At 44.2% G+C, this 24,243-nt stretch overlaps 1 protein-coding gene across 1 annotated transcript in view; it reads right to left on the bottom strand.

Moving 5' to 3' along the window:
- The window catches only part of atrnl1a (attractin-like 1a), a 242,246-nt gene that overhangs the window by 72,230 nt on the left and 145,773 nt on the right, over positions 1–24,243 (bottom strand). The window contains exon 27 of the mRNA XM_040139682.1: positions 20,436–20,514. Coding sequence (XP_039995616.1) covers positions 20,436–20,514 — 79 coding nt within the window. The remainder of the gene's footprint in view (positions 1–20,435; positions 20,515–24,243) is intronic.

Below are 24,243 nucleotides of genomic sequence, written 5' to 3'. Positions count from 1 at the left end.
CTCTATATTTATTATGTTGAATATTTTTATTTATTGGATTTGCTAAAAACAATCATACATGTTTAATACTTTGCTTGGGGAGAAATGTGCACATTTTTATTCCAGAGCCTGAATATTACAGCAGGGTGAGAAACCATCGCGGGTACTTGCTAACTTTAGAGCCCATGTTAACAGGATTATAAATCACTTTTACCAATTCACACAGGCTGAAAAACAACCGGCCATTACAGTGGTGGGAAACCTTTTTTTCCCCCACTGTGATGTATATGTTTTAAAGTATTTAAAAAGTACCTGGACTCCACTGACACTTAATATAAACTTTCTCTCGAGGGATTCTTCCACGAGGAGGCTGGAGTCGGCTCACTGTCTCATTAATCACACTGGCAGCCAGTCTTATCTTCACCTCTCCCTGTCACACAATTACTCTCCCTGCATTTACGTCCTCTCCTCTCTCTGTCGTCATCTCACTACTCTGCGTTTCTCTCCGACAACCTTTTCCTCACGTTACCTCTCCGCTCTCGTCCTCTGAATACTTTTTTTCCAGTTCATTTTTTTCCGCCTGAAAACCGAAGAAATAAGGTGTTTGTCTATTTCCCGGTGCTTTATTTACCGACTTGTTTCAGCTTTAGGAGACTTTTTGCCTCTTGTCCTCTACAGTTTACTCTTAATGCATTATTCAAACTCTCCTACATGTCTGTAATGAGTCCAGTATCCTGTGAATTATGATCACGCTGGACAATTCCGCATCCCATCATCTATCTTCGAAGGCAATGTTCGGGACCAGCGCAAGAACCAACGTGCCCTGTGCGTATCCAGGCAGAGAGTGAGGATGCGGGGGACAGAGCGGTGGATGGGAATGTAGTAAATCTCACCTCCACGCAGGAGTTCGAGCGCCCTCAGTTTTTTAATAACCACAATCTTTCCCAACTTCAACCAAGTGTTTCAGTTGCTTAATCCTAATTATACCTTCACCATAGTTTATTTGCCATAACCAGGATGTCCTTAACCTTAACCATACCGTAAGTGCCACGCTCAGATATTCAAGAAAGTGACATCAGTTAACAGAAAACCAATTTACATCCAATGTGACTACAAGAAACTATTTTTATTTTTCTGCCCTTATTTTTTCTTTTCCTGTTTTATTGATTTAGTTGCTTCATTTCTTTCCTTCTGTCTTTGTCTCATCTTTTTTCCTTATTCTCTTACTTCTTTTTTTTCCTTTTCACATTACTGCAATTTTTCTACGTTTCTTCTCCTCCTCCTTTCACCTTGTGCTTTGCTTCATTTCCTTTCTCCCTCTTTCCTCCGATCCTTTCCTCAACTGAATTGAAAGCGCAAATGTCCACAAACCACAGTAACAGTAAAACTCAAATCTTCCGTGGGTAAATCTTTTCTTTGAATTGCAGAATTGTAGAATTTCTTATATTTCTATTCTTCTCAGCTCTTCTGTCCTCCTCCTCTCATTTTTCCTCTCTCTCTCTCTCTCTTTAGCTCCACACCTCCTTACTAGACATATGGTAAAAAGTTTGAAGGGTTCAACTTCAGAGAGAGAGAGGAAAGAGCAGGAAGCGCATTTGTGTTTTAATGAAGACAACAAAGCTCCAAGCATCATTAAGTCTCACATAATTAAAGGAAGAAGAAACTCAAGTGTTTGATTAAAAGAGCGTTTGGCAGAAAACACACTCAAATACACTGACACACACGCATGGACACATACAAACAAATAAACAGATACACAAACATGTATAGCGTACAGAGAAGCGCTATCCTCTCTTTTTTTGAGCTAATGGCGCAAAAAGCAATGGATGAGGGCGGTTTAACTTGATAAGAAAACACAGACTCAAAGAGAAACACACACACACACACACACACACACACACACACACACACACACACAGGCCTGTGTCCCTATGGGGGGTTAATGTCATCTCCGTTTGGTTGATTGTAGTGGCTTTTCGCCCCTGGAGACTTTTCCACTAGTCTGCAGAGTTACACTCTTTATCTCCTCTTCATCTCCACATGCAGCATGCAGGCAGAATCACACACACACACACACACACACACACACACACACACACACACACACACAGTGGGACTATCCAGACGGAGTAAGAGACAAAAACACACGTTGCCCTTCAAGGATCAGAAGTGGTTACTTTAATTTCCCCGCATCTTCTGTCAAGCAGAGGAAGGAGACAGAGAACAGAGATGGCCTGACGTCGAGGAGCATCCGTCTCTCACCCGTTTCCCTCTCCACTGCACAACCATAATTACCTTTGCTGGGAATCAGAGAGAAATACCTACACTCCCTGGGCCTGAAGAGACCTTCCATTTCAACCAAGGCTCGACAGGAGTCTGCAAGCAAAAACCCACATGGGTTTTTCTTTGATTGTGTCTTTTTACCTTCCAAGACTTGAACACACAACAGTGCCTGCTCTCACCTACATTACCCTACAATCATAAAACAACTGGAAAAAAAAAAAAGATTGCATGCTGTTCACTGTGATGGTTCACCAGTGTGTACTATAACAAACTGAAGGCTTCCTGCAGGGCGGGAAAAGAGCAAGAGCAAATCAAGTCTCAAATGCCAGATCATTTATGACAGGTATCCTCACTGTTACACAAAACTGCAGTAACAGCCTCAAATTGTTTTGCATATGCTTTCACTGCAGTGATTGAAATGGCGTCCACACTTCCAACACACATGCACACGTTAGATTTTTCTTTTATATATAAAGCAAATGAGTTTGAGCACGTGCCTACCTTGAATGCCAATGTAATTTGCACTCGTAGTCCCAAACTACTTTATTAGTGAGCGAAGTCGTTTACTGTTACTTGCACTGTATAGATATTTATATTCTTAACCGCATTATTACATATGCACGAATTTAACTATAAACTATACCTGAATGGCAACGTATCTACTCAAGCCAAAGCCACTCGCAGTTCGCACTAAGCTGTACTACTGTATACTGCAGGTGTACACACATAGCTGAAGAAATCACTAGCAAAAGACGACAGACTAACGGCCTTGTCTGAAGCTGCCTCAATACCAACCTAAGTTACACATGGATTTTGGTTTTTCGTGATTTATGACAAATAATCCTTTGAAATTAAAAGATAAAAGGAAATGGAAAAGAGAGAAAAACAGTAAGCTGAGTTGTAAAGTTTTTGGTTTGTACAACTCCTCCACATCACAACTATTAGTCATCTTGGTTTAGTCCAACATGTCCCTTGCTCTCTATTAAAGCCCTCAGTGGAATCTTTTTCCGTCATATTAAACCATTCACACATATTCGAATAAGAACCATTCATTTGCCAAACTGCATTTCCACTTAAGCCATCAGAGGGTTTTTAAATCACGGCTAATTACCCTGCCACCACAGCACTCTGCCTACATTACTGAGACAATCACTCAGACAGAGAGAGGACCCATCCATTGCAGCTGAGCAGGACAGAAGAAGTCAACGCTGTACACTGTGACCTGTCCAACAAAATTCAGCAGAAGCGGAAAGGCTGGTGCATTGCCTTCCTGCAGCTCGAGTAACTTAAGGTACATTTTTGAAAGTTTTTAGAAAGGCAAGCAGTCTCTACGACTGCCGTGAGCAGAAAAGCATCTCCGAATGAACAACACGTCCAACCTTGAGTCGGATGGGCTACGACAGCAGAAGACCACGTCGGCGGGTTCCACTCAAAGTCAGCCCAGAACAGAAATATGAGGCTGCAGTGGACACAGGCCCAGAGAAACTGAACAGTTGAAGAGTGGAATAACGTAGCCTGGTCTGAGGAGTCCGGATTTCTGCTGAGACAGCCGATGGTAGGGTCAGAATTTGGCTTCAACAGCATGAATCCACGGACCCGACCTGCCTTGTGTCAACAGTCCAGGCTGGTGGTGGCGGTGTAACGGTGTGGGGAATGTTTTCTTGCCACACTTTGGGCCCCTTATTACCAGTCAATCATGGTTTGAGTGCCACGGCCTGTCTGAGTATTGCTGCTGTCCATGTTCATCCCTTTATGGACACAGTTTACCGTCTTCTAATGGCTACTTCCAGCGTGATAATGCACAATGTCACAAAGCAAGGGTCATCTCAAACCGGTTCAGTGAACGTCAGTGGCCTCCCCAGTTACCAGGTCTGAATCCAGTAGAACACCTTCGGGATGTGGTTGAACGGGAGTTTGGCTGCATGAATGTGTAGCCGACAAATTTGAGAAATGTGATGCAATTGTGCCAACATGGACCAAAATCCCAAGGACATCTTTCCAACGTCTTGTGGAATTCAGGCCCTGACGAACTGAGGCTTTTCTCAGAGCAAAGGGAGTCTCCACCTAGCAATAGTATGGTGTTCTTTATTGTGCTAATAGTCCTAAGTGCTCAGTGAGTGTGTAACAGATGTCCAAATGTGTCCGAAGTTTAAGCTGCTTGTGAGGTTTCATTCACTGATGATCAGATAAATGATGCCACAACACTGGTGGATTTATCCCAGCTCTTGAATGCTCAAAGATCATTCTTAGGGTTCAAATTTAAGTGGCTTGCCTGATGTGATCACAGTCTGCACACACAGTGAAGCCTATGTTTGAATAAAGGTATCAAAATGATGTGAATCAAAGCTGTTTCCCAATTAGCACTAGCTTATAGCAGGTACTTCCTGCTGAAGTCAAGTTTTTAGTTACTAAGTGAAGCTACAAGTCATAAAAACGTCAAGGTCAAGAAAAACACAGCGACTGTCAAATGCATTTCTGAAAATTTACATTCCCACACAAAACAAACATCCTTTTACACATATACAGGCAAAATTAAGCTCTAGTATCACTAAATTCAAAACAGAAGGGGGGAATAAAGAGGCTGAGTGCTCATTCAGTTTCACATATAAACAGATTAAAAACTAGTCACCAGAAATTTACATCCAGAGTCTCTGGTTCCTCTGGAATATTGGTTTAAAACGACTGGCTTCAAGCTGACAGGGTCTTCATTAGGGTAAAATTATACATTATAAGGGGCGATAAGGTTTACAGTCTGTTGGGCAGTGAAAACGCAATAATCACAGCAGGTGGTCAAGATGTAATCAGATGTAATTTATTGTCATTTATGAACTGCTCCTGGTATTTGATGCTTTTTATCCCCGCCCTCTTTCACAGGTCAAAACTTCACAGGAGAACCGACCGGACAAAGCTCTTTTATACACGCGTGTCCTGTGTGTGGAAATGCTGGTCCGCTCACCCGGTTCCGTGCTCCTGCGTGTTCGATTGGCTCGTCTCTACCCGTGATCTAGCTACAGTCAGCCACGCGGGGTGGGGGGGGGGACTGAAAAGTGCATTGGAGGAGCGCGAGCGGCTGAGAGACGGAGAGGAGGGATTCTCTAATTAGAGGAAAAAATTGGCTTCCTGGAAGCGGAGTCACTCACGTTGTCTTGTGTGTGAGCAGGTACGTGCGTCCGTCTGTCGGTGCAGTCCGGTACTTGTTGCCAGGTTGCCGGTTGCCATAGAGGCCGTTTGCGTTTTATGGCTGACAGAGAGTTCGACGTGCTCTCTTGTCCATTATTAGATAGAATCAAGTGCCCTCTGTCTCCTGTGTTATCAACGTCATGCGCGGTTCCTGCAGTGAATCGGGATTATTGTGTGCTTAAAGAGTAACTCGGCATTTAATGAGTTGTTAATTATATGTATTCATTTTATTATACTGTTTGATTCTGGTTCAAGTCTAAAGTGCAAACTGTAATGGCAGTCATTTGCCTTTTGGCCGGAGAACATCGTGTTCAATCTGATCTGGAACCCGCCGCTCTTATCGTATTAGTTTATTGATAAATTATTATAAAAAACACAAATCAACTCAGGTGGGATGAGTTTAAAGTTGTAATTTGAAAAGGGGGTCGAGAAATGAAGACCATCTGGGGACACTCCTGGGTGCAGGTAACAGGTGGCGTGTACCTCAGCGTAGACAGATGTAAAAATGTGGCTGAAACACACCCAGCATAGGTTCAGTGGGACTGGGGGACCCTTTGGGTTGAAATCCATTTTTAGAATATGTAGAGTGGAAGTGTTCAGAGTAAAAAGGTTGGGTAAAGTTGCCCCGGAGTTATTTTTAAAGCCAATACTACGTCCAAGCTTTGTCATGGCATCTCTTTCCTTGGAAACTGTTTGGTTTCAGCGCGACCCCCCGTTGATTCTAGGTTCATGCGTCACGGCAGGCGGGCGCCTGCAGCTTCCAGACAGTGATTTGACTGATTAATTCCCTCCTCTCATGCCAATGTGTTAAAACAGTGACACCACCTGCCGGACTCTGGGGCTGGTATCATTACTACCGGCTGTCCATGAGGTGACTGCCCAGAAGTGATATAGATGCAAGGAGAAAAACACACACACAGAGGGAAGATGAGGATGACAGCTTTTATGAGAGAATATGGAAGATGAACAGGCCGTGGATCAAATCTCTCTCTGGTCTATGATCCCCGACTGTCACAGAGACAGACCCATGCGCACAAAGCACGAACACACAAACAGATGATGGGGCAATTGCCCTGGGGACAAAGCTTTGGTTCCGATGTTAGACTTTACCAGGTCTCAGATACCATTGACCTGGGCACCTTGCTCCAGTGTGTGTGTGTGTGTGTGTGTGTGTGTGTGTGTGTGTGTGTGTGTGAGAGGTAAGCGTTTGAAGATGTACGCCTGTGTTCGCTTCTGACCACAAAGTGCCTTTAGTTACAAAGGAGGCCTCGGGTAGAGAAATGCAAATCTCTCCCCAGTCCGGCGGAAGGCCTCGTGGGGAGGCCTCGTGCGAACAGACGGTGGACCGAGCAGCAACCGAAAGAGATGGTACCTCATTCAGCGGCTCTCCGACCGGGTCACACAGCCCTCGATGCAATATTTAGTCTGGCAGCCTCGGAGCAGAAATAGTATAATTGAATGCCATTAGACCCTCCATTGAACAGAAAGTAAGATAATTTGATTTTTTAGTGTGGTACGCACAACGGATTCCCATGGTGGACTAGCAGATAACCCAGACCAAGTCTGGAGCACTATTCAATGTTAACGTCTTTTTTCCTAATGAAAACGCAGAAATTCTTTTTTAAATTCCTTTAACAAAAAAATCGCCGAACGGGGACTTGTGGCGCTGGTGGATGTCCACCAATCACACACACACACGCCCTACATACTTGCAAGGACCCTCGCTGACACGAAGGCATTCCCGAGCCCCTAACTCTGACCATCACAGCCCACTGCCTAATCCCACCCCTCACTCTGACATTAATCCTAACTCTACCTTAAAACCGAGTCTTGTCCTTTAAACTAGCGTGGATCACCCCAAACTGTTGTCACAAAGCAAGTATCATTTAAACCTGAAACTGATCCACAAAGATGTCAATACAACCCCCTCCAAAATACTGTGTACTAAAGGTTTTAATGCGCATTTAACTTTTTATTCGTATTCCATCTCAAAATCCATGTTAATTTATACTTCCTTGTGCAGAGTCGTAACTCTTGAGCGATTAAATTGGAGACGTGATTACGGATTAGTCTGAATTCTGCTCCCTAATAAGAGTTTAAATGCACTCGCACCAGCGAAACAAACACTCTCTGCCGTTCACAGCCCTCACCGCGTTACGCAAAACCACTCTCTCGATGGACGCACCTCGTTATTGTTGTTTGTGCACAGTCTCTCGTTTAATCCCCACAACCAATTTGGCTCCCGCTCGTTCTAAAATAACAGAGTTCCCCGATATTCAGCCTGATATTTGTTCAGGTATCTGAAATGAACTTTGGTTCAGCTGAGATTCGGTTTAATCTCAACTAAACAAATCAACATCTGTGTAACGGCACAAGTTCCACTCCGGGAAGAGTTTTCCTGTGCGAGCAGCTAATTGGACTGAGATTGTTCTGCACTCGAGGAATTAGCTGTCTGCATGTTCGGTTTGTTACATTAGATGTCTGTAAAAAGTTCATTAGGTTTTAAAACAGATCTGACAGTAAACATACTGTTAAGAGGGAGCCTGTTTTGTATAATGAGCGAAGATATTTTAAACTGTGCTCTGCATAAAAACCCAAGATTATTTCCTTATATAAAAAGGACAAAATGGTACTTAAACTCTTAAATGCTGAAGGAATACTGCCATGTGTTTGCCGTTGCTGTTCTGGTCTGTAACTCTGCACCCGTGCCCTCTTTGCCGCTCTGCGATTTTGTAGTGAGGGAAGCGGCCTTGGAGTATGTGCCTGACTCTCAAACTTCTAGGCGACTACATATTGACGGTGATGTGTGCGTTTCAGTAAAATGTGGATTTACCTGATGATTTGTACTTCATTTACAGAGACTGGGATCTCCCATCGTATAAAACGAGCGGGTCTTGAACTTGAGCGGAGTCGGAACTTTTAGTCGGGAGAGTAAATCTGGGTAAATTTGCAGCACGGCCAACATGTGCAAGTGGCCTCAGTTGATTAACAGAGGTCGAAATTTAACCGAGAAATTCATCAAACCACAGAAAGAAGGGTCCGATGACTTTTCCTGGCACCTTCACAGTTAGCATCATCTATTTTTTCCCCCCAGTAAGGGCAGATTTTCACGACACTGATCTTTGAGTGTCAAGCGCCGACTGAAAGGTCGACCCGTAGCGCTGACAGAAGCCCTCACACGGCAGCTGAAAGTTGTCTGTCTGAGAGCGCTGACCTTCATCTGGTGTGTTAACAGAAAGGGTTTGTGTTTTTTTCTCCATACACAGTCAAATAAACATTGGTGTTTTAATGTGCAGTTGAGCGCTTTAAAACATCGGAAAAAAAAAAATAATTTTGAAGAAATGTTCATAAAATGTTCATAAAAATTTTCCAGTAAGCTTCATCTACAGATTTGCTGTTATCAACAAGGATACATAACTAAATTTACCAGAATTAATAGAAAAGAATTTTAACCCTGGATCACCAGTGTGGTAAACTTTTAATTTACCAGCTACGCTTAAAATCAAAGTGATGTCGGACTTTACTGAGAGCGTTCTGCATCTGGAATTAAATGTGGTGGGTAAACAAATATAGTATTTACCATTTTATTCAATAATCAGGCACTTAAAAGCATGCTTATAATATTTTTGATGTGGGGACCCATTAAGTCTACAATAATTTTAAAATTCAGATCTAAAATTTAGGGAGACATATTTCAGAGCTCTCATCCGGAGCGTGTATTAGCAGTTCTTCGCAGAAGCGTCACAGTGTGTGTTCGTGCGTGCCTCCAGTTTATAAAAAGCTTCTTAGAGCAGGATTAGGATCATCATTGTCCACTGGCTTATGATAAGACAAGGATTATGGTAGTAAAAAGATATGTTTAGCAACACAACCCAGAACTCACACACCCACACGGGCCCTGTATGCAGGGAGGGAGTTTAGGGATTCTGGGCTCTGCTGCACCGGCAGTATCTGCACAGTTTTAATTCAAAACATTGTTCGGTGGTTTAGCTTCGATTCATGCAAGATTTTCTTCGTGGCGAGCACAGCGTCAACCATGGTGACACAATTCTGCAAAGATGAACTGTGAAATGATCCATAGCAGGAGATGTACCACTCCTACTTTGTTTAGGTAACTCGAAGAACTTAAACTTAGGGGAGAATGCGCTCTCGGTTAAATATAAAAATATAAATAGAAACCTCAATGCTGACTTGAGTCACCAGAGAGGATGTATATCTAACCGAAACCACCATCTTTCCAACCCCTAACCAAGTGTTTTAGTAGCCTAACCCTACCAACATGTGGGATGTAGTATGTGAACCCTGGTCCATATCTCGCTTGGCTGGGAGGAAAGGAAAAAAAAAAGCATTGCCAGTGAAAGTAATTCAGGCAACTCTTGTGATGCATATAGGTTGTCATGTGCTAACAGTCATCCTGGGTATTTTGATGTTGTTTTGGTATGAAAAGGTATTTTTCCAGTGGTAAATATTGCATTGTGTGTGTAAGGATTAGATCTAAAAAACAAAAAACTTGACCTGATCTTTTCCTCACACGTAACTAATCATTGTAGCTATTCCAAGCTTTTAATTGGGCAGACTAAATTCATTACAATATGTTTTTACAGACAAAGAGTCAGGATCAGTCTAGACTTTCAGGGAGAAAACACACACACACACACACACACACACACACACACACACACGGTTATTCTAATATTAGTTGTCTATCCACGTGGAGATTCAAACACGTGCAAAGACAAACAGTCAGCGGAGTAAAGGGCCAGGACTCAAATCCCTGGCTCAGGTATGGAGCTATGAACGAAAGCTAGAACACCCACTCCCACCTTGAGTCGACGCTGGTCGTCAGTCACGGTGGCAACCAGGAGCAGATTTCTGGGATGGCAGCGGAAACAAAGAGATAGAAACAGGCTCGCGAAAAAGGAGGGGAGGGCGGGAGGTGTGTTATGACAGACGGGCTGGCCCGCGGCACTTCCCGGTAACAATCCTAAACGGAACAGACAGACAAACACAACCATATAAAACCATCTCAAGCGCCATATGGCTCCAGGGACATGTCCTTGCTGTGTCCCTTAAAACAGCCCCCCTCCCCGTCACTCTCTTTCCATCTCTTTGGTTCTCTCTTCAGCACCAGACCCCCTCCTGTCTCTCTCCTTTCGGTGCTTTTGAAGTGTGCCGGTGGCAGTGCAGTGCTGCCGAATTCCTCTCTGAACGCTGCCACCGTCGAGCTAATCTGGATCTCCGATGGTGGCAGTGGTCACCTGCGCTGCACTGATAGCGGTGAAAACACCATTAACATTTACTGTATCTCATGTTTTTAAATTCCGATTCTCAATGAGAGTATAAACTGAACGTGGACGCGGCTTGAGAACTCGACCGGGGAGACAGTTTTCATCACTGCCAGCCTGTTTGTCATGAAAAGTACTGCATACATTAACTCCATTTGATGTCAGAAAGTACTGAAAAGGCCATAAATATATACAGTATAGTTCAGGATGGAGTTCACATACAACTTCAGGAACTGGTTTTGTGAAAGAAATTCGAATTTTGCTGTGCCATTCGGATTCTTTATAGGAGCCTTAGAGAGAGAGAGAGAGCTGTTTAACTTATCGTCCCGATTGCTCTTAATGATTATTTTTCTTCGATCACAATTAGTCTTCATGGTTAGTCACCTCAGGTTCTGGAAGTAAAATGATTCTATTTTTTTTCCCTTACGTTACCACAGATTCTTCACTCCTTTTTAAGCAGAGTCTTCCCCACGTTCGGCCTGGTCTCGCGGAGGCCGCCGAAGGTCGTCAAAGGACACACTCGGTGCGTGCCGTGTCGCTCTGCTGCTCGCCAGCAGGAATGTTGCCAAAGAGAAACACTGATAATCTTCCAAACATTCGGGGAAATTGCGTCATCAATATATGACGTAGGAAGACTTAGGAGTCTACGGCCGAGCTCTCAGCTCTGTGAGGCCGCACTGAGGCGCAGCACGCTAACATGCGCATATTCACAGCATTAGCATGCTCAGGTTGAGCGGTTGCGTTCTGCACAGGTTGCCGCAGGGGGCACGCACATTGGCACACCGAGCTTTGCGGTGTTATCTCAACTCAACTCCGCTCAGCTCACGATAGGCACACATTTTAAGACCTATCATACACTTCTATCTACAGAGTTTTAATCTAGGCTGCCTATCCATCATGGCATACTACCTGATGTATGACTGGCTAAATATTTAGCCACCAACACTGCTAAGGAAGCCCTCACCAAGCATTAGTTAGCCAGCAAATTCTAAAATGTACTACAAGTCTACAAGCCAACAGGCAGAATCTCCCACAACTTGACAAATTGGTGACTGTTGATTAATTGCAGTCTGAAGTTTACATACAATCATCACGGACACGAATGTCACGGCGATAGCGGGCTCCTTGCTGATTTCAGAAAAACCCAATGTGAATTAAAACTTGTGCACCAAATTATTTTACTGTTAAGTTGTTATCATTAAAGAGGTATGTTGCACACTCATTCTGTCCCAGAAGAGAAGAACAGTTCAAAGAAAATCAGTGAAAGCCCAATATGTCCATGATGATGAACGTAAACTTCCGAGCACAACTAGAAGGTCTTCCGTGCAATTGTTCCCCGTGCAGAAGCATCTAACCCTCCACCAAAACATTTAACTAATGCTAACTGGCAAATGGCTTCCTGTCGGCGTCACTCCTGTTGCGCATGTGTGCGTATATATCAAAGAAGAACGTGAAGTCCAGCGCTAAACCTCTTGTTTCCCACTGCAGGTGCCTGTGTGAAAACACTCGGGTCGGTGCCTCTGCTTTGTGCCCAGGCTCTGGGCAAACAAGGGCATTTTTCACGCCAAGTCAAGCCACCGTGTCGTCTTGTTGAGTGTGTGCAGTTTTAAGTGAAATTGTTTTTTAAATTCACTTTTTGATTTCACCCTTCCTGACCCCCGACTTTCCGCAAAACTCAGTTTGGAGTAGAGAAGTTCGATTAGCCCTGGGATATACTGAATGATGAGGCTGTATACTGTGTCTGTGCAGTGGCACGTTGGCCAGCTTGTTGACGTGACCGTAGGGGAGGCCGGTCTCTGCGGTTGGCGGCCGCAGCACAGGCGGCACGGTGGCTTGTCTTGGTGCGCGTGCGTTCCTCGCTCGTCGCTCTTATTCGTTTACACTGTGGCCATCCGCAGACACCCCAGCCATGCCTGGCCACATTAAACCTCTCTCTACTAATCTGCCACCTCGATTAATGCCAGCTAAATAAGGGGCACACAAACGCACTGCGCAGCACCGGCGCGCACACAAAGACACGAGTACACAAGTGATTCGGCATTCACTGGTCCAGACAGGCTAATCTCTCCAACTGCAGATTGGAGTGTGTGGTAGCCAAGGACTGAGCGATCAGAGCATAACATCACCTCTACAGAGCTGAGGAAACCAAACAGTAACACATTTATTAAAAGGAAAAAAAAAAAAGCCTTTATTTTGAAAACAAAAAGCTACTTAAGCCCTATAATCACTTTGATATCGCATTTTGAATACGTCCGATATTGCCAACTTGCCGTCTTTACAAACGGCCTCTGGTTCAACGACCACATAATTTTGACAAAACCTTGTCATTAACATCAACTTAAGCGCCTTTACTCATCATGCAGCAGTTGAAATTAGACTGTAACAGACCTCAGGAAACAATTTACAGCAACATAATTAGCTCCACAATCCAGTTTATTGGATACAGTGCAGTGCTGACAAGTCCAAAACAAACAAAACAGCCTTAAAACTTAAATTTTAATCAAGCTCTCCTCATTATGCTGTGAATTCTCACCCTCCCGCGCTTCAGAGTGGAGTATCTCTGAGTGTAATTCCTTAATGAGTGTAGGGAAAAATGACAATATGTTAATTGCCTCATGCAGGAGGAGTGCAAACATCTAATTTAAGAAAATTAATTTGAGAGGGGGAGCTGCTGCAATAGCGCTTAGGACAGCAGAGGTCGGGAGGCGCCGTCAGCTGACGGGAGACTTCGCACACGTCGGCGTGACCTGCTCGGAGAGACGCCTGTCTGAGGCTCCAGGAGGGCGAGGCTGGGGCCGCGCTGCGCCGCAAAGCGCCAAAAAGTCTTTAGGACGACTTACTGACGAGGAAATGTGGAAACATCTGTCTGAGACGGGAATTTAAAAGAAAAAAAAAAATGCTCCAGCGAGCGGGTGAATAAACAAACTGAGAAAAACAGCGTTTTATAGTGAGACAGATGGACGGGAAGTGAGGGAGAGGTTTTAATGTGTCTATCAGTGAGGCAGCATAAAAACAACATGCGAGCCTTATTTGGAAGTTCTTCCCACGGATTAATCATTAAATGTTGGTTATATTATGTCCTCACAAGTAAGTGGTTTTCTCTGCAACATCCCTCTTGTGATCTTATATGTATGGTTTTTTTTTTTTTCTGTCTTTATAGTTATCTTTCATTTATCTGTTTGCATTTTAACTTCTCTGCAAAAGGGCTTTGGTTTAGATGCCTTTGGTCTGGCATATGAATCTGAGCTGTAGTAACATGCAGAATAAATTTGAAGAGTTTGCCTTAATGACAAAAAAAAGGGAGGGGGGACAAACAAACAAACAAACAAACAAAACAGCCTTAAAACTTAAATTTTAATCAAGCTCTCCTCATTATGCTGTGAATTCTCACCCTCCCGCGCTTCAGAGTGGAGTATCTCTGAGTGTAATTCCTTAATGAGTGTAGGGAAAAATGACAATATGTTAATTGCCTCATGCAGGAGGAGTGCAAACATCTAATTTAAGAAAATTAATTTGAGAGGGGGAGCTGCTGCAATAGCGCTTAGGACAGCAGAGGTCGGGAGGCGCCGTCAGCTGACGGGAGACTTCGCACACGTCGGCGTGACCTGCTCGGAGAGACGCCTGTCTGAGGCTCCAGGAGGGCGAGGCTGGGGCCGCGCTGCGCCGCAAAGCGCCGAAAAGTCTTTAGGACGACTTACTTACTTACTAGGACGACGAGGAAATGTGGAAACATCTGTCTGAGACGGGAATTTAAAAGAAAAAAAAAAATGCTCCAGCGAGCGGGTGAATAAACAAACTGAGAAAAACAGCGTTTTATAGTGAGACAGATGGACGGGAAGTGAGGGAGAGGTTTTAATGTGTCTATCAGTGAGGCAGCATAAAAACAACATGCGAGCCTTATTTGGAAGTTCTTCCCACGGATTAATCATTAAATGTTGGTTATATTATGTCCTCACAAGTAAGTGGTTTTCTCTGCAACATCCCTCTTGTGATCTTATATGTATGTTTTTTTTTTTTCTGTCTTTATAGTTATCTTTCATTTATCTGTTTGCATTTTAACTTCTCTGCAAAAGGGCTTTGGTTTAGATGCCTTTGGTCTGGCATATGAATCTGAGCTGTAGTAAAATGCAGAATAAATTTGAAGAGTTTGCCTTAATGACAAAAAAAAGGGAGGGGGGGGGACAAACAAACAAACAAAAACAAAAAAAATCAACATTTTGTTGCTAAACCGATTGGATTTGAAGCAAAACCATTTTTACTGCTGCGTTGTAAAATGTTAACGTAACAAATTTAAATAAATGTTTAACAGCAGCGGAGAACAATGAAGAGCAGCTTAACAGCTGCTGAGAATCTGGTTTTTTCTGACCTGCACTAGTTTAACTCCTGAACTCGCTGCAGTGATGCAGAAGTGTAAAGACTTGTCAGTCAATCTGACCGTGACCACGGCAAGTCAGTGACAAATCTGTATAAGGTCAAGACATGTACAACCGCCAAGGAACAAAAAAAACGGTAGTCAAATGCATGCACCCCCCCCCCCGGCTGTACCTTTAAGGTTTAGTACTGTAGCTACTCAGGGTCCGCTATGCAAATATTCACACAGATTTACAAAACAAGGTCCCGCTTTGCTGACGAGGTCAGAAAAAGTTATGTCTTAAGTTTTAATTAGTCACTTGATTTGTAAGATTTAAGGCAGGAGAGAGGAGAGTGATGAAAAATGTATCTGACAGAGTCAACAGGGAGGGTCCTCACTCGTGTCCCTCTGGCTCACTGTCTTTCTACAGAAGCTTTTCATTTGTCTTTTGACTTATTTATCCATTCGAGAGGCAATATCAGCTGTGGTGGATTTCAAAATGCAACCGCACTACAGACAGACACACACACACACACACACACACACACACACAGTCTTCAGAGGGGCAACCCTATTAGGGAAAACCAGAGACATCTTGCACAGCCTGTCTCTGTGCATCAGCATTAGAATTTCAAAGTAGCTTTTGATTGTTTGATCTCATATCCAAAAATGATTGTCGGTAATAAAAAAAAAAAATAAAAAAGTGTGAGAAAAAGCAATTAACATAAAGCTGTGGTTCTATTAATACCCAGTTTCCTCTGTAGTCTTGTGGCTGGTTGTGATCCATAATTAACAGTGAAGAGATCCCATTTTCACCCTCTGCTGTGGTTCCCCACTAGACCAGCTCTCCGGAGAGCAGAGGGGAGTGAGAGCAGAGAACAGATGATACTTCACACTAAGAGAAACTAGAAAGCGCTGCTCTCTTTTCTAACAACCTGACAGAACTGACGCTGAAATATCTTTGTAGGGTTACACCTCGGCACAGAGACTCTTCTTCTTTTCTTCAGTTAGAAGCAGGTGTGAGTCTTGATGAACCTCAATGATTTGATCTGCCTGCTCAGTCCACACGTACTTGACTTACGAGACCTCGGCCCGAGGCTGCGAAACAGACCACCTGCCAGGTTGAGACCCAGAGCTAACTCTTCTAGCCTTGCCTTTGAGGCTCTCATGTTCTCGTCATGTTAGGCGTGTGCGGTTAGGCGGGCCTGGATCCAGACCTCCGACCACATCTCCCTTATTGTGACCAGATCGCGGTTGGACAATTCTATCGGACAAGTCTGCGAAAGCCCTGGATTATGTCCGCTGCCGACATTATTTAAAGTTCCAAACATGAGCATGATCCCTAGGATACTGGGCTGGCTCATCAACGACCGCTCCCGAGCACGGAAGAAGCGGAAAAACCAATCAAGCCAATCAAAGTTTTGCTACCGGAGCTTCTGTGTTGACTGAAAACTGAAATTCAGTCAGGCCAGTTAAGGTCAGACTTGTAGGTTTAGACCAGAGTTTGGAGACTTGTTCATTTCTGAAATCTGCCCAGCCTCCCAACTAGCGAAAAGAACTACAGAACCGTCGAACCAGTGAAAACATAACTGCAGCGCCACCGTCACCAAAATCCAAAGTTAACACAAATACAATCAATTCAGCTCTTTTAAAAATAACCCTTTATTCTTTATATCTGGCTTCAGCTGTTATCAAACTGCTACTAATATTTAACATGAAAAAAACGGCTAATTTAGGCTTAATGTCCATTTATTAATGGTTTTTCCCATTTTACCGACATGGCCGTACATGCAGCAGAAGCACCTGCGCTACCTCAAAATGCTGACTCAGTCTTTAACATAAGATGTGTCTATATCTGTATTTATATCTCAAATTTTCTTAAAAGTTTTAAAATATTCAACTACACCAACATCTGATATCGCAACATTTTGCCACCTGTTTAATGTGGGAAATCTTTTCACGATGAAGGTAAAAATTCAATACATTGTGCGGCTCTTTTTAGACCGACAGAAAAAGGCTGGACACAGTCTCTACATGAAGAAGTCTGAATGAAAGAAACAACCTGATCAGTAATAACAGCTCCTGTATATTACAATAACAATATCAATACATTAGATTAATCTTGCCTGATTGACCAGCTCTCCCCCGAGCCCCTGAGGCACCTGACAATACCCGTTTATCTCCATAACAGTCAGGCCGGCACTAAATGCATCAGGACGAGGAGGTGATGAACACGCAGCATTCAGCTCCACTGATTAGCACTGTTAATTTCTCGCCGGTGGTGCAGGGCGAGTGAAGCCGAGGCGGCGAGAGTCTGCAGATCTCACTGGGAGCGGTGACAAAGTTCTGTTAGGGGGGCTGCTTATCGCCGCGTGCGTCTCCGCACTCCCTCTCCCCTCTGTGTTTTCTATCATAAACGACGCCAGGGTAAGTAGAGGTCTGAGTAAATCGAGAGCTGCAGTTACGGTCTGAAGGAAAATACCATAGAGACAATTCGAAGCTTAGGAGAGCCGCTGGATTTGCTTGTCCCCTTCAACAAATCCTCAGACCTAAACAACGAAATAGGTGCATTTGCCAGTGACTTCAAAAACAGCCCAATCTGCCACCTCTACCGTTAAGGTCAAGTCCAGGCAAGTGAAGTACTTGGTAAGCATTAGTGAAATGTCATCTTCATGGTTAAAAACCAGTGGCGACTGTTGGGAGGAGAGACTAGACGGGCAGTTTCTGGAAACTCCGAGTTAATGCAATGTGAACGTAAGGCGTAAAAGCTTGAGAGAGTCATTATTCACACGAGTGCAAGTAGATTCAAACAAGCAAACAAGTGATGCTACTGTGTTTTGGTGAGGACGGTCTCCCTCCCAGACCAGGGTACCAGTATTAACGGCTTCCTCTTCCCTCGTCCCACCAGCATTTTAGGTTCATTTTTCTCTTTCGCAAATGTTCCTCACTCAGCAGTCAGGTATCCCATCGTGGTGACGCTGGTGTCAAGGGCACGGAAAACCAGACATCCAGAAAAAAACATGTTAAGAGGTGCATATTTACATGGGAATAAAAATGCTCATGACCTGTGGTATGACTAAACATCGCTTTTTCCCTCTTCTCCACCGTGATTACTACACTTCCATCCGTTTTCTCTCTGTTCCACAAACGGGAGCTAGAACTGATGCAAAATCCCCCCGAGTTGTTCACGTGATTTAAGACACCATCGTGATGATATCGGATCTTCTTAAAAGGGAAAAAATCTGACGTTAGTAACATTTGCCTGGCAGCGTCCCCGCTGCGGTGACGGGGGCTCCTCTACCGACACTTGGCCCAGTAGCACACTTTGCACTGCAGCTCGCTTCCTTACAGCGGCTGCTTTCAGTGGTTTTTAAAGCAGCTACAGGACAAATCCAGAAAGTTTCCTGTGGTGTAACAACTGCATTTCTGAGATGGTCTCCCTCTAAGGCTGGTCTATCCAGTGTTTTCTGTTTTTCCCCTCTTTCAGCCACAGCCTGAGCTACCCCCTAAAGTGAAAGATCCCACTTTGAGGACATTCCATTTGCCAGACTAAAGGAACCGATTATGTGGAGATAACCGGATTTCCTCTCAAAACACAACATTAACTGTAAATGGGAAGAAGGTGAAGTTGAAACGCTGGAGTTCCTACACTGACCATTTCTCCCTCAAAGGCAGAGGTCTCTGTTTATTAGATCCTTTGTTATCTAAAGTGAGAGAGGGTAAAAAAAAAAAAAAAAAGCCCTCGGGTGGAAACAGGCAGAGACTGACGTAGAGAAGGAGGGAGAGCTGGAGAAAGTCGGGGTAAATAAACCAACGGCGCAGAAAGCCTTGGGGTTGTGGTTCTGGCTGTGATAGGAGACCGGCTCACATATAAGTAATGTGAGCACTGCTCCTCACACTGGGGGCGACGAGGCTAAACAAAGGCCGCGCTGGTCGGGTCACAGGGGGCTGCACGGTATGGTTTCATATTTACATCAGGTTCAGTAGTTCAGTTTTACGCTTTGCATTTCAGAACGCCATAAAATATTGATATCAGGTGCTTAAGCAGAAAAACTCGCTTTGTCTAAACCTGCACTGACTGATATTCTGGCCACACGGGGGAAGCGCAGCAAACGGTGAACACGCCACTGACGTACCGTGTGTTATCATCTGGCGTTGTGTGTCAGGTGACCTGAATAATTTAAGTTCTCTACTCACTCTCCTCTAAGCTCTGGAGAAGAACATCTGGCTCCTTAGCCGCTCTTATCGTCCACCATGGTTTCATACATGGGAAAGTACATTCCAGATGAAAAGTCGATCTAAACCGGTCGCCTTCACCCGCGATTTGGACATTTACAGGAAATGTCTGTAGAAACAATGAGCTTTGCATTTACAGTCCGACTGCTCCTGTGGACTATTCCCTTGATTGTGTATTTATACGTACCAGATGGCGACGACTGCAAGTCAGTGACAAGCGCGGTGACGTAAACTTCTGTCACTGCGCACAGGAACGTCGAAACCACTCAAGCAGATTGCAAACCCTTCTGACTGAGGTCAACTCCTTTCAGAGACCATACAAGCAACAAGACATGTCTCCAACTTTTAAATGCTGAGAGTTAATTAGCACATCAAAGCGGCAGCGATTTCTGCAGAATGGCAGAACCGCAGCAGTTGGGGGGGGGGCGGCTGCAGAAACCAACAAGTGTATTTAAGCACAATGTTCCAGCGTGGAACGTGTGTGGATTACACCAATAACAACAGACTATTATCGTCGGTGCTCATAACCAACACTGATTCCTGCCTGATGACTCAAACACAAAACACTGGAAAAAAAAAAGGGGCATAAAAACGCTTCTAAGAGCGAGGAAGAGACCGGGGGCTATTACTGAAAAGAGCCCAAACCTGAAAACAAGTCAAATAGAGGAGCTGGCGAAATGATTCGGCCTGGCAAATTGTGTTTTTGTGTGTCTGTGCGGGAGGGTCAGGAGTAAATACGAAATGATTTGGCATCTGTTGAGGCTTTAAGTGATATATCACTACATTCCACTTCGTTTAGCATCACTTCGTCTGAGTTAATTGGTTCATGAGGAGCACTAATTAAGGGGAATGGCCGTGTTTATCATCACGGTGATGCTCATTAAGCAAAGAGATCTGGTTTTTTTCTTTCGGGACTGGTGACATTAACCCACCCTTCACAACTGTGGGCTGGGGGGGGGGCTGCATCGGTGCGTGTTTACTTTAGTTTGCGACGGCTGCATCTAACATCTTATGTGTAGCAGAGCGTCACACTCTGACACATGAGGAAATACATAGTATCCATACACACACACACACACACACACAAGCGCAACATTACGCGAGATGGCGATGCGTCCTACCTCCCGTCGTCGCGAGGCCCAGCACGTCTGTTTGATTTTCCAAACCACGGCAGCGACCAGTAACAGAGACAGGAAACAGCTGGAAAGAGGAGAGGTTCGCAGGGTTAGTCAGTCAGTCAAAAATCATTGATTCCTTAGAAGTGCATGAACAAGGGTATGAAAAAAAAAAATCTAATTGGGCAGAACGACAGTGAATCACAGGGATGCACCGCTCTGGTTCATCACCGTGACTCAGGTCATCTGCTTCCACTGTGGGACCAATGTGACGGAGGGGACACTTTTTTTCTGATTTCATTAAAGCCCACGAGAGCAGCCCCCAAAATGACCCCTTGACCTTCGTACACTCGCAGCGTGAACGTACAGAGAGCTTCGAAGTTTGAAGTGATCTGAATTTTTGGAGCTCAACTGGAAATCACCAGTGAACTGGCAGGTCAGAAATGATGAAATTTACTTATGGAAGTTGCCTTTATGTACTAAAAAATGTGTTTGTGGGACGACATCATTGACAACCTGAACTATTTGCAGCGACAGCGTTCGGTATTTTTTTTTGTTTTTTTAAATGAAGTAATGCTACTGTTTGTATTTATACCAGACACAAGTAGGGAGGAGCTCAGGGTGGATGCTGAGCGGGAAGAGCACGGGACTTCGACACCGGACGCACTCTGCTGAGCCCCGGGTCAGGCTGGGTTTCAGCAACAGAAGCACTTTGGCTGGGGTCAGGAAAAGTTTTGTAGTTTTGGTTAAATGTTGGTGAAGACATTGCGTCTCATGCTTCACGTCACCTTTGACCTCTGCAATATTTAAGTCAGACCAAACATTTATCCCAAACCAAGCGCTATTAGTGCCTAAACATGAAAGATAAAAACATTAACCGGACTGTTTGCTGTGAGCGGATATTGTGTTGAAAGAGCAGACGTGATCATGAAGACGGGGAAAGTTTATCCACCCGCTACATCTTGACAATTATAAACTAAGTAGGCAACAATATTTTTCCTCCCGGACTCTGAGCCTCAGCGGACCAGCTGCAGTAGGCCAGAGTCCAACTCCAACCCGAAGAAGAGACTTCTCCTCGCACCTGGTCTTGTTGGGTGTTGACTCATGGGAGGTATTTAACTCTGAATACAGCCAAAAGTGTTCCACGGCGGTGTAACACCTCCTCCTAACACACAGCGAGCGAATTCCAGCGGACGGAGCGCGAAAAAAATTGTCCAGATACACTACGAGCGATGTAGCACTGCTTCTGAAAATATGGGCGTCTTTTTCATCATTTCCGCAGCTGGAATGATTTTTTTTTTTGTGTGATTTGTACACTCTTATATTTCATATAGGCTCACTATAGAGGCTGTGATGAACAGTGATGCTGATTAACTGTCAGCTAACTACTAGTCAGGTTTAAATTCACAGATTTAAATCTGAGACACGACATGAAAATAGGTTGGAGGTGGTGCAGGTGCGCGAAACGACTGCAGAAATAATAGAGCCAGGCCGAGCGTTTTTTCAAACGAGCCGCACGTCGCTCCGCCTGCTCGCCCGTTAGGACATCTTCATTGAGAAAGACTGAAACGATCTGATGTGGGCTCCCCTCGCTCGTCCGCATGGCGTCCACTTAGGAACCGGTGTAAGGATACAGCCGGCTGAGCGTTAGCTTTTTGGAGGTGGGACTTGCGACTCGACCTGACGGCCACATTTGCAAAATCTACAGTCTAAATCTAACAGGTCAAGAGATCATTAACAGGGAAAGAAAGTCTCAGATACTTTTTTCTGACTTTTCAATATTTACCACTTTTTTGGATAAAACACTGGACAGTTTTAATCCTTCAGTCCTCCACAAATCATCTGAATAAAAGACAAAAATGCCACAGCTCACCAACTCCAGACATATTCAACCTTTTAAGGCGGCACAGCTCAAAGAGGTTTAGAGCCACTGCCTCCGACTTCATTTGAGTTTTCGCATTTAATAACATATTGTAGGGGCACAAACACAAGCCACAGCCCAATAATAAGCAATTACAACTAACAGAGGAGCTGTTGACAAGAAGGAAACCAAATAAAAGAGGAGAAAATCAAAAAAACATGAATGTTTCTAACATGTTTTCATGCTTATAGTGTCCTTTGTTCTTTTGAAAATGTTTTTCCTTGTATCTCACAACCATTATGCAGTTACGGGGCAATTCTTCGCATTACATAACTGTACTCAGGGCGGGGTATCTTCAGATAGTACAAAACCAATTTAAATAAGAGGTAATTCATGAATATACTACTCCTTTGTAGTTGTCCTTAAAGAGCATTTTCAAGTACAAACAGAAAAAGAAAATACAATCACGGAGCTGTATCCTTGCACTACATTGCTGACCTCCAGCTCCAGTTTTGGGAGAGCGAAGACGACAGAGCAGGGAGGAATTCCCCGGAAGTTTGTGGCCAGATACAAAACCGCAGTGACCGCAGGCAACTGGGGATTTTAGGACGGCAAAGGGCAGCAAGAGGTCAACGAGCGACGTGATGCTCTCTAACAAAGAACAAGGTCTCATGTTACACAGATACACACACATGCGCACACTCAGCCCTAAAGTTCAATTTCTGGAGGGCAAAGTTATCTGGCCAAACACAAAGCTCCTCTCTCAACCAGAACTTCTGACGAGATGTCAAAACAAGCGCACCCGGAGAGTTAACAACAGGAAGTCCCGGCGAAACCGCTGAGGACAGCAGCGCCGGAACAATCCTCCTCCTGTGTATCTGTGCGTTTGTGCGTGTGGCAGCGTGTGTGGCGTGTCCTCCTGGGTCTCGCTGCGGGGGACGACAGCATTGTAAAGCGCACTGGCGCAGTAATGAGCGTGACATTTTCAGGCCCAGTGTGGTGGCGTCCTCTCCGGTCCACGGCCGACCTCTCAGCTGCATTCAGACGCGTCGCCACCGGGAAAATTCCCCCCGGTGACAGAGGACAAGATGCTCGCGGCCGCTGCTGGAGGAAAACCATCCGGTCACTACACTCCCACTGCTGACTTTCAGATCATAGGAAAACGTTCCATCCGACATACTTGAACATTTTCATTCTTACGGCTAACGATCTCTTGCTGTTGCTGCACTAACTGTTGATTCAACCCCCCATGACCTTTACCACCACTGACCATTTTGCCTTCAAGTATTATTATGAACAGCAAACTCATATAGGCGGTCGAGAGGAGAGCGTAGCCTCCCTCTGGTCTGCATTGCTGTTATCTGATTGCTGATTCGACAGCTCTACAGACCATAACATAAAGCCCACCTGACATACAGTATTGCCCTTTTTCGAATCCAGTTAATTTAATTTTGAATACATTGGAGGGCTGGTATTATTATTATCATCATATCTAGAATCAACACATTACAAATGCAATGCAGAACTGTAAGTAGAGTAAAATACAGACTACAACTTTTACAAGATGCAATTTTTATGTAATTTATCTTTACTTTTTTGTTTTATTTGTGTTTCTAGTTATTGTTATTTGTAATAATTTATCTTAAGTGAAGTTTACCATGAAGTCCTTTTATTGTTATTTATTGTTATCTTATAATTGATGTTACTGCCATCTTTCATAATGAAAGTTTGTGTTCAACAGTAAAATATCCTGCCTCAGTGCATACCTTTATCGCAACTCCTTAAATTGCAGGAAAACAACACGCCATCTTTAAAACTAGCAGCTAAACCTCTGTTACTATATGTTTATCGTTCTCCCATATTGACGCATCAGCTTCAAAACTCCAGCGATGGACGTGCTCTGTCGTTCCACCTTGACTGTTGTAGGGAAGGTGAGCAGGTGGCCACAGTGGG

This window comes from Xiphias gladius, chromosome 11 (genome assembly GCF_016859285.1).
Source record: "Xiphias gladius isolate SHS-SW01 ecotype Sanya breed wild chromosome 11, ASM1685928v1, whole genome shotgun sequence".
Lineage (NCBI taxonomy): Eukaryota > Metazoa > Chordata > Actinopteri > Istiophoriformes > Xiphiidae > Xiphias > Xiphias gladius.
The sequence above is the reverse complement of the archived record's forward strand: the minus strand, read 5'-3'. Positions and strand labels throughout refer to the sequence as shown.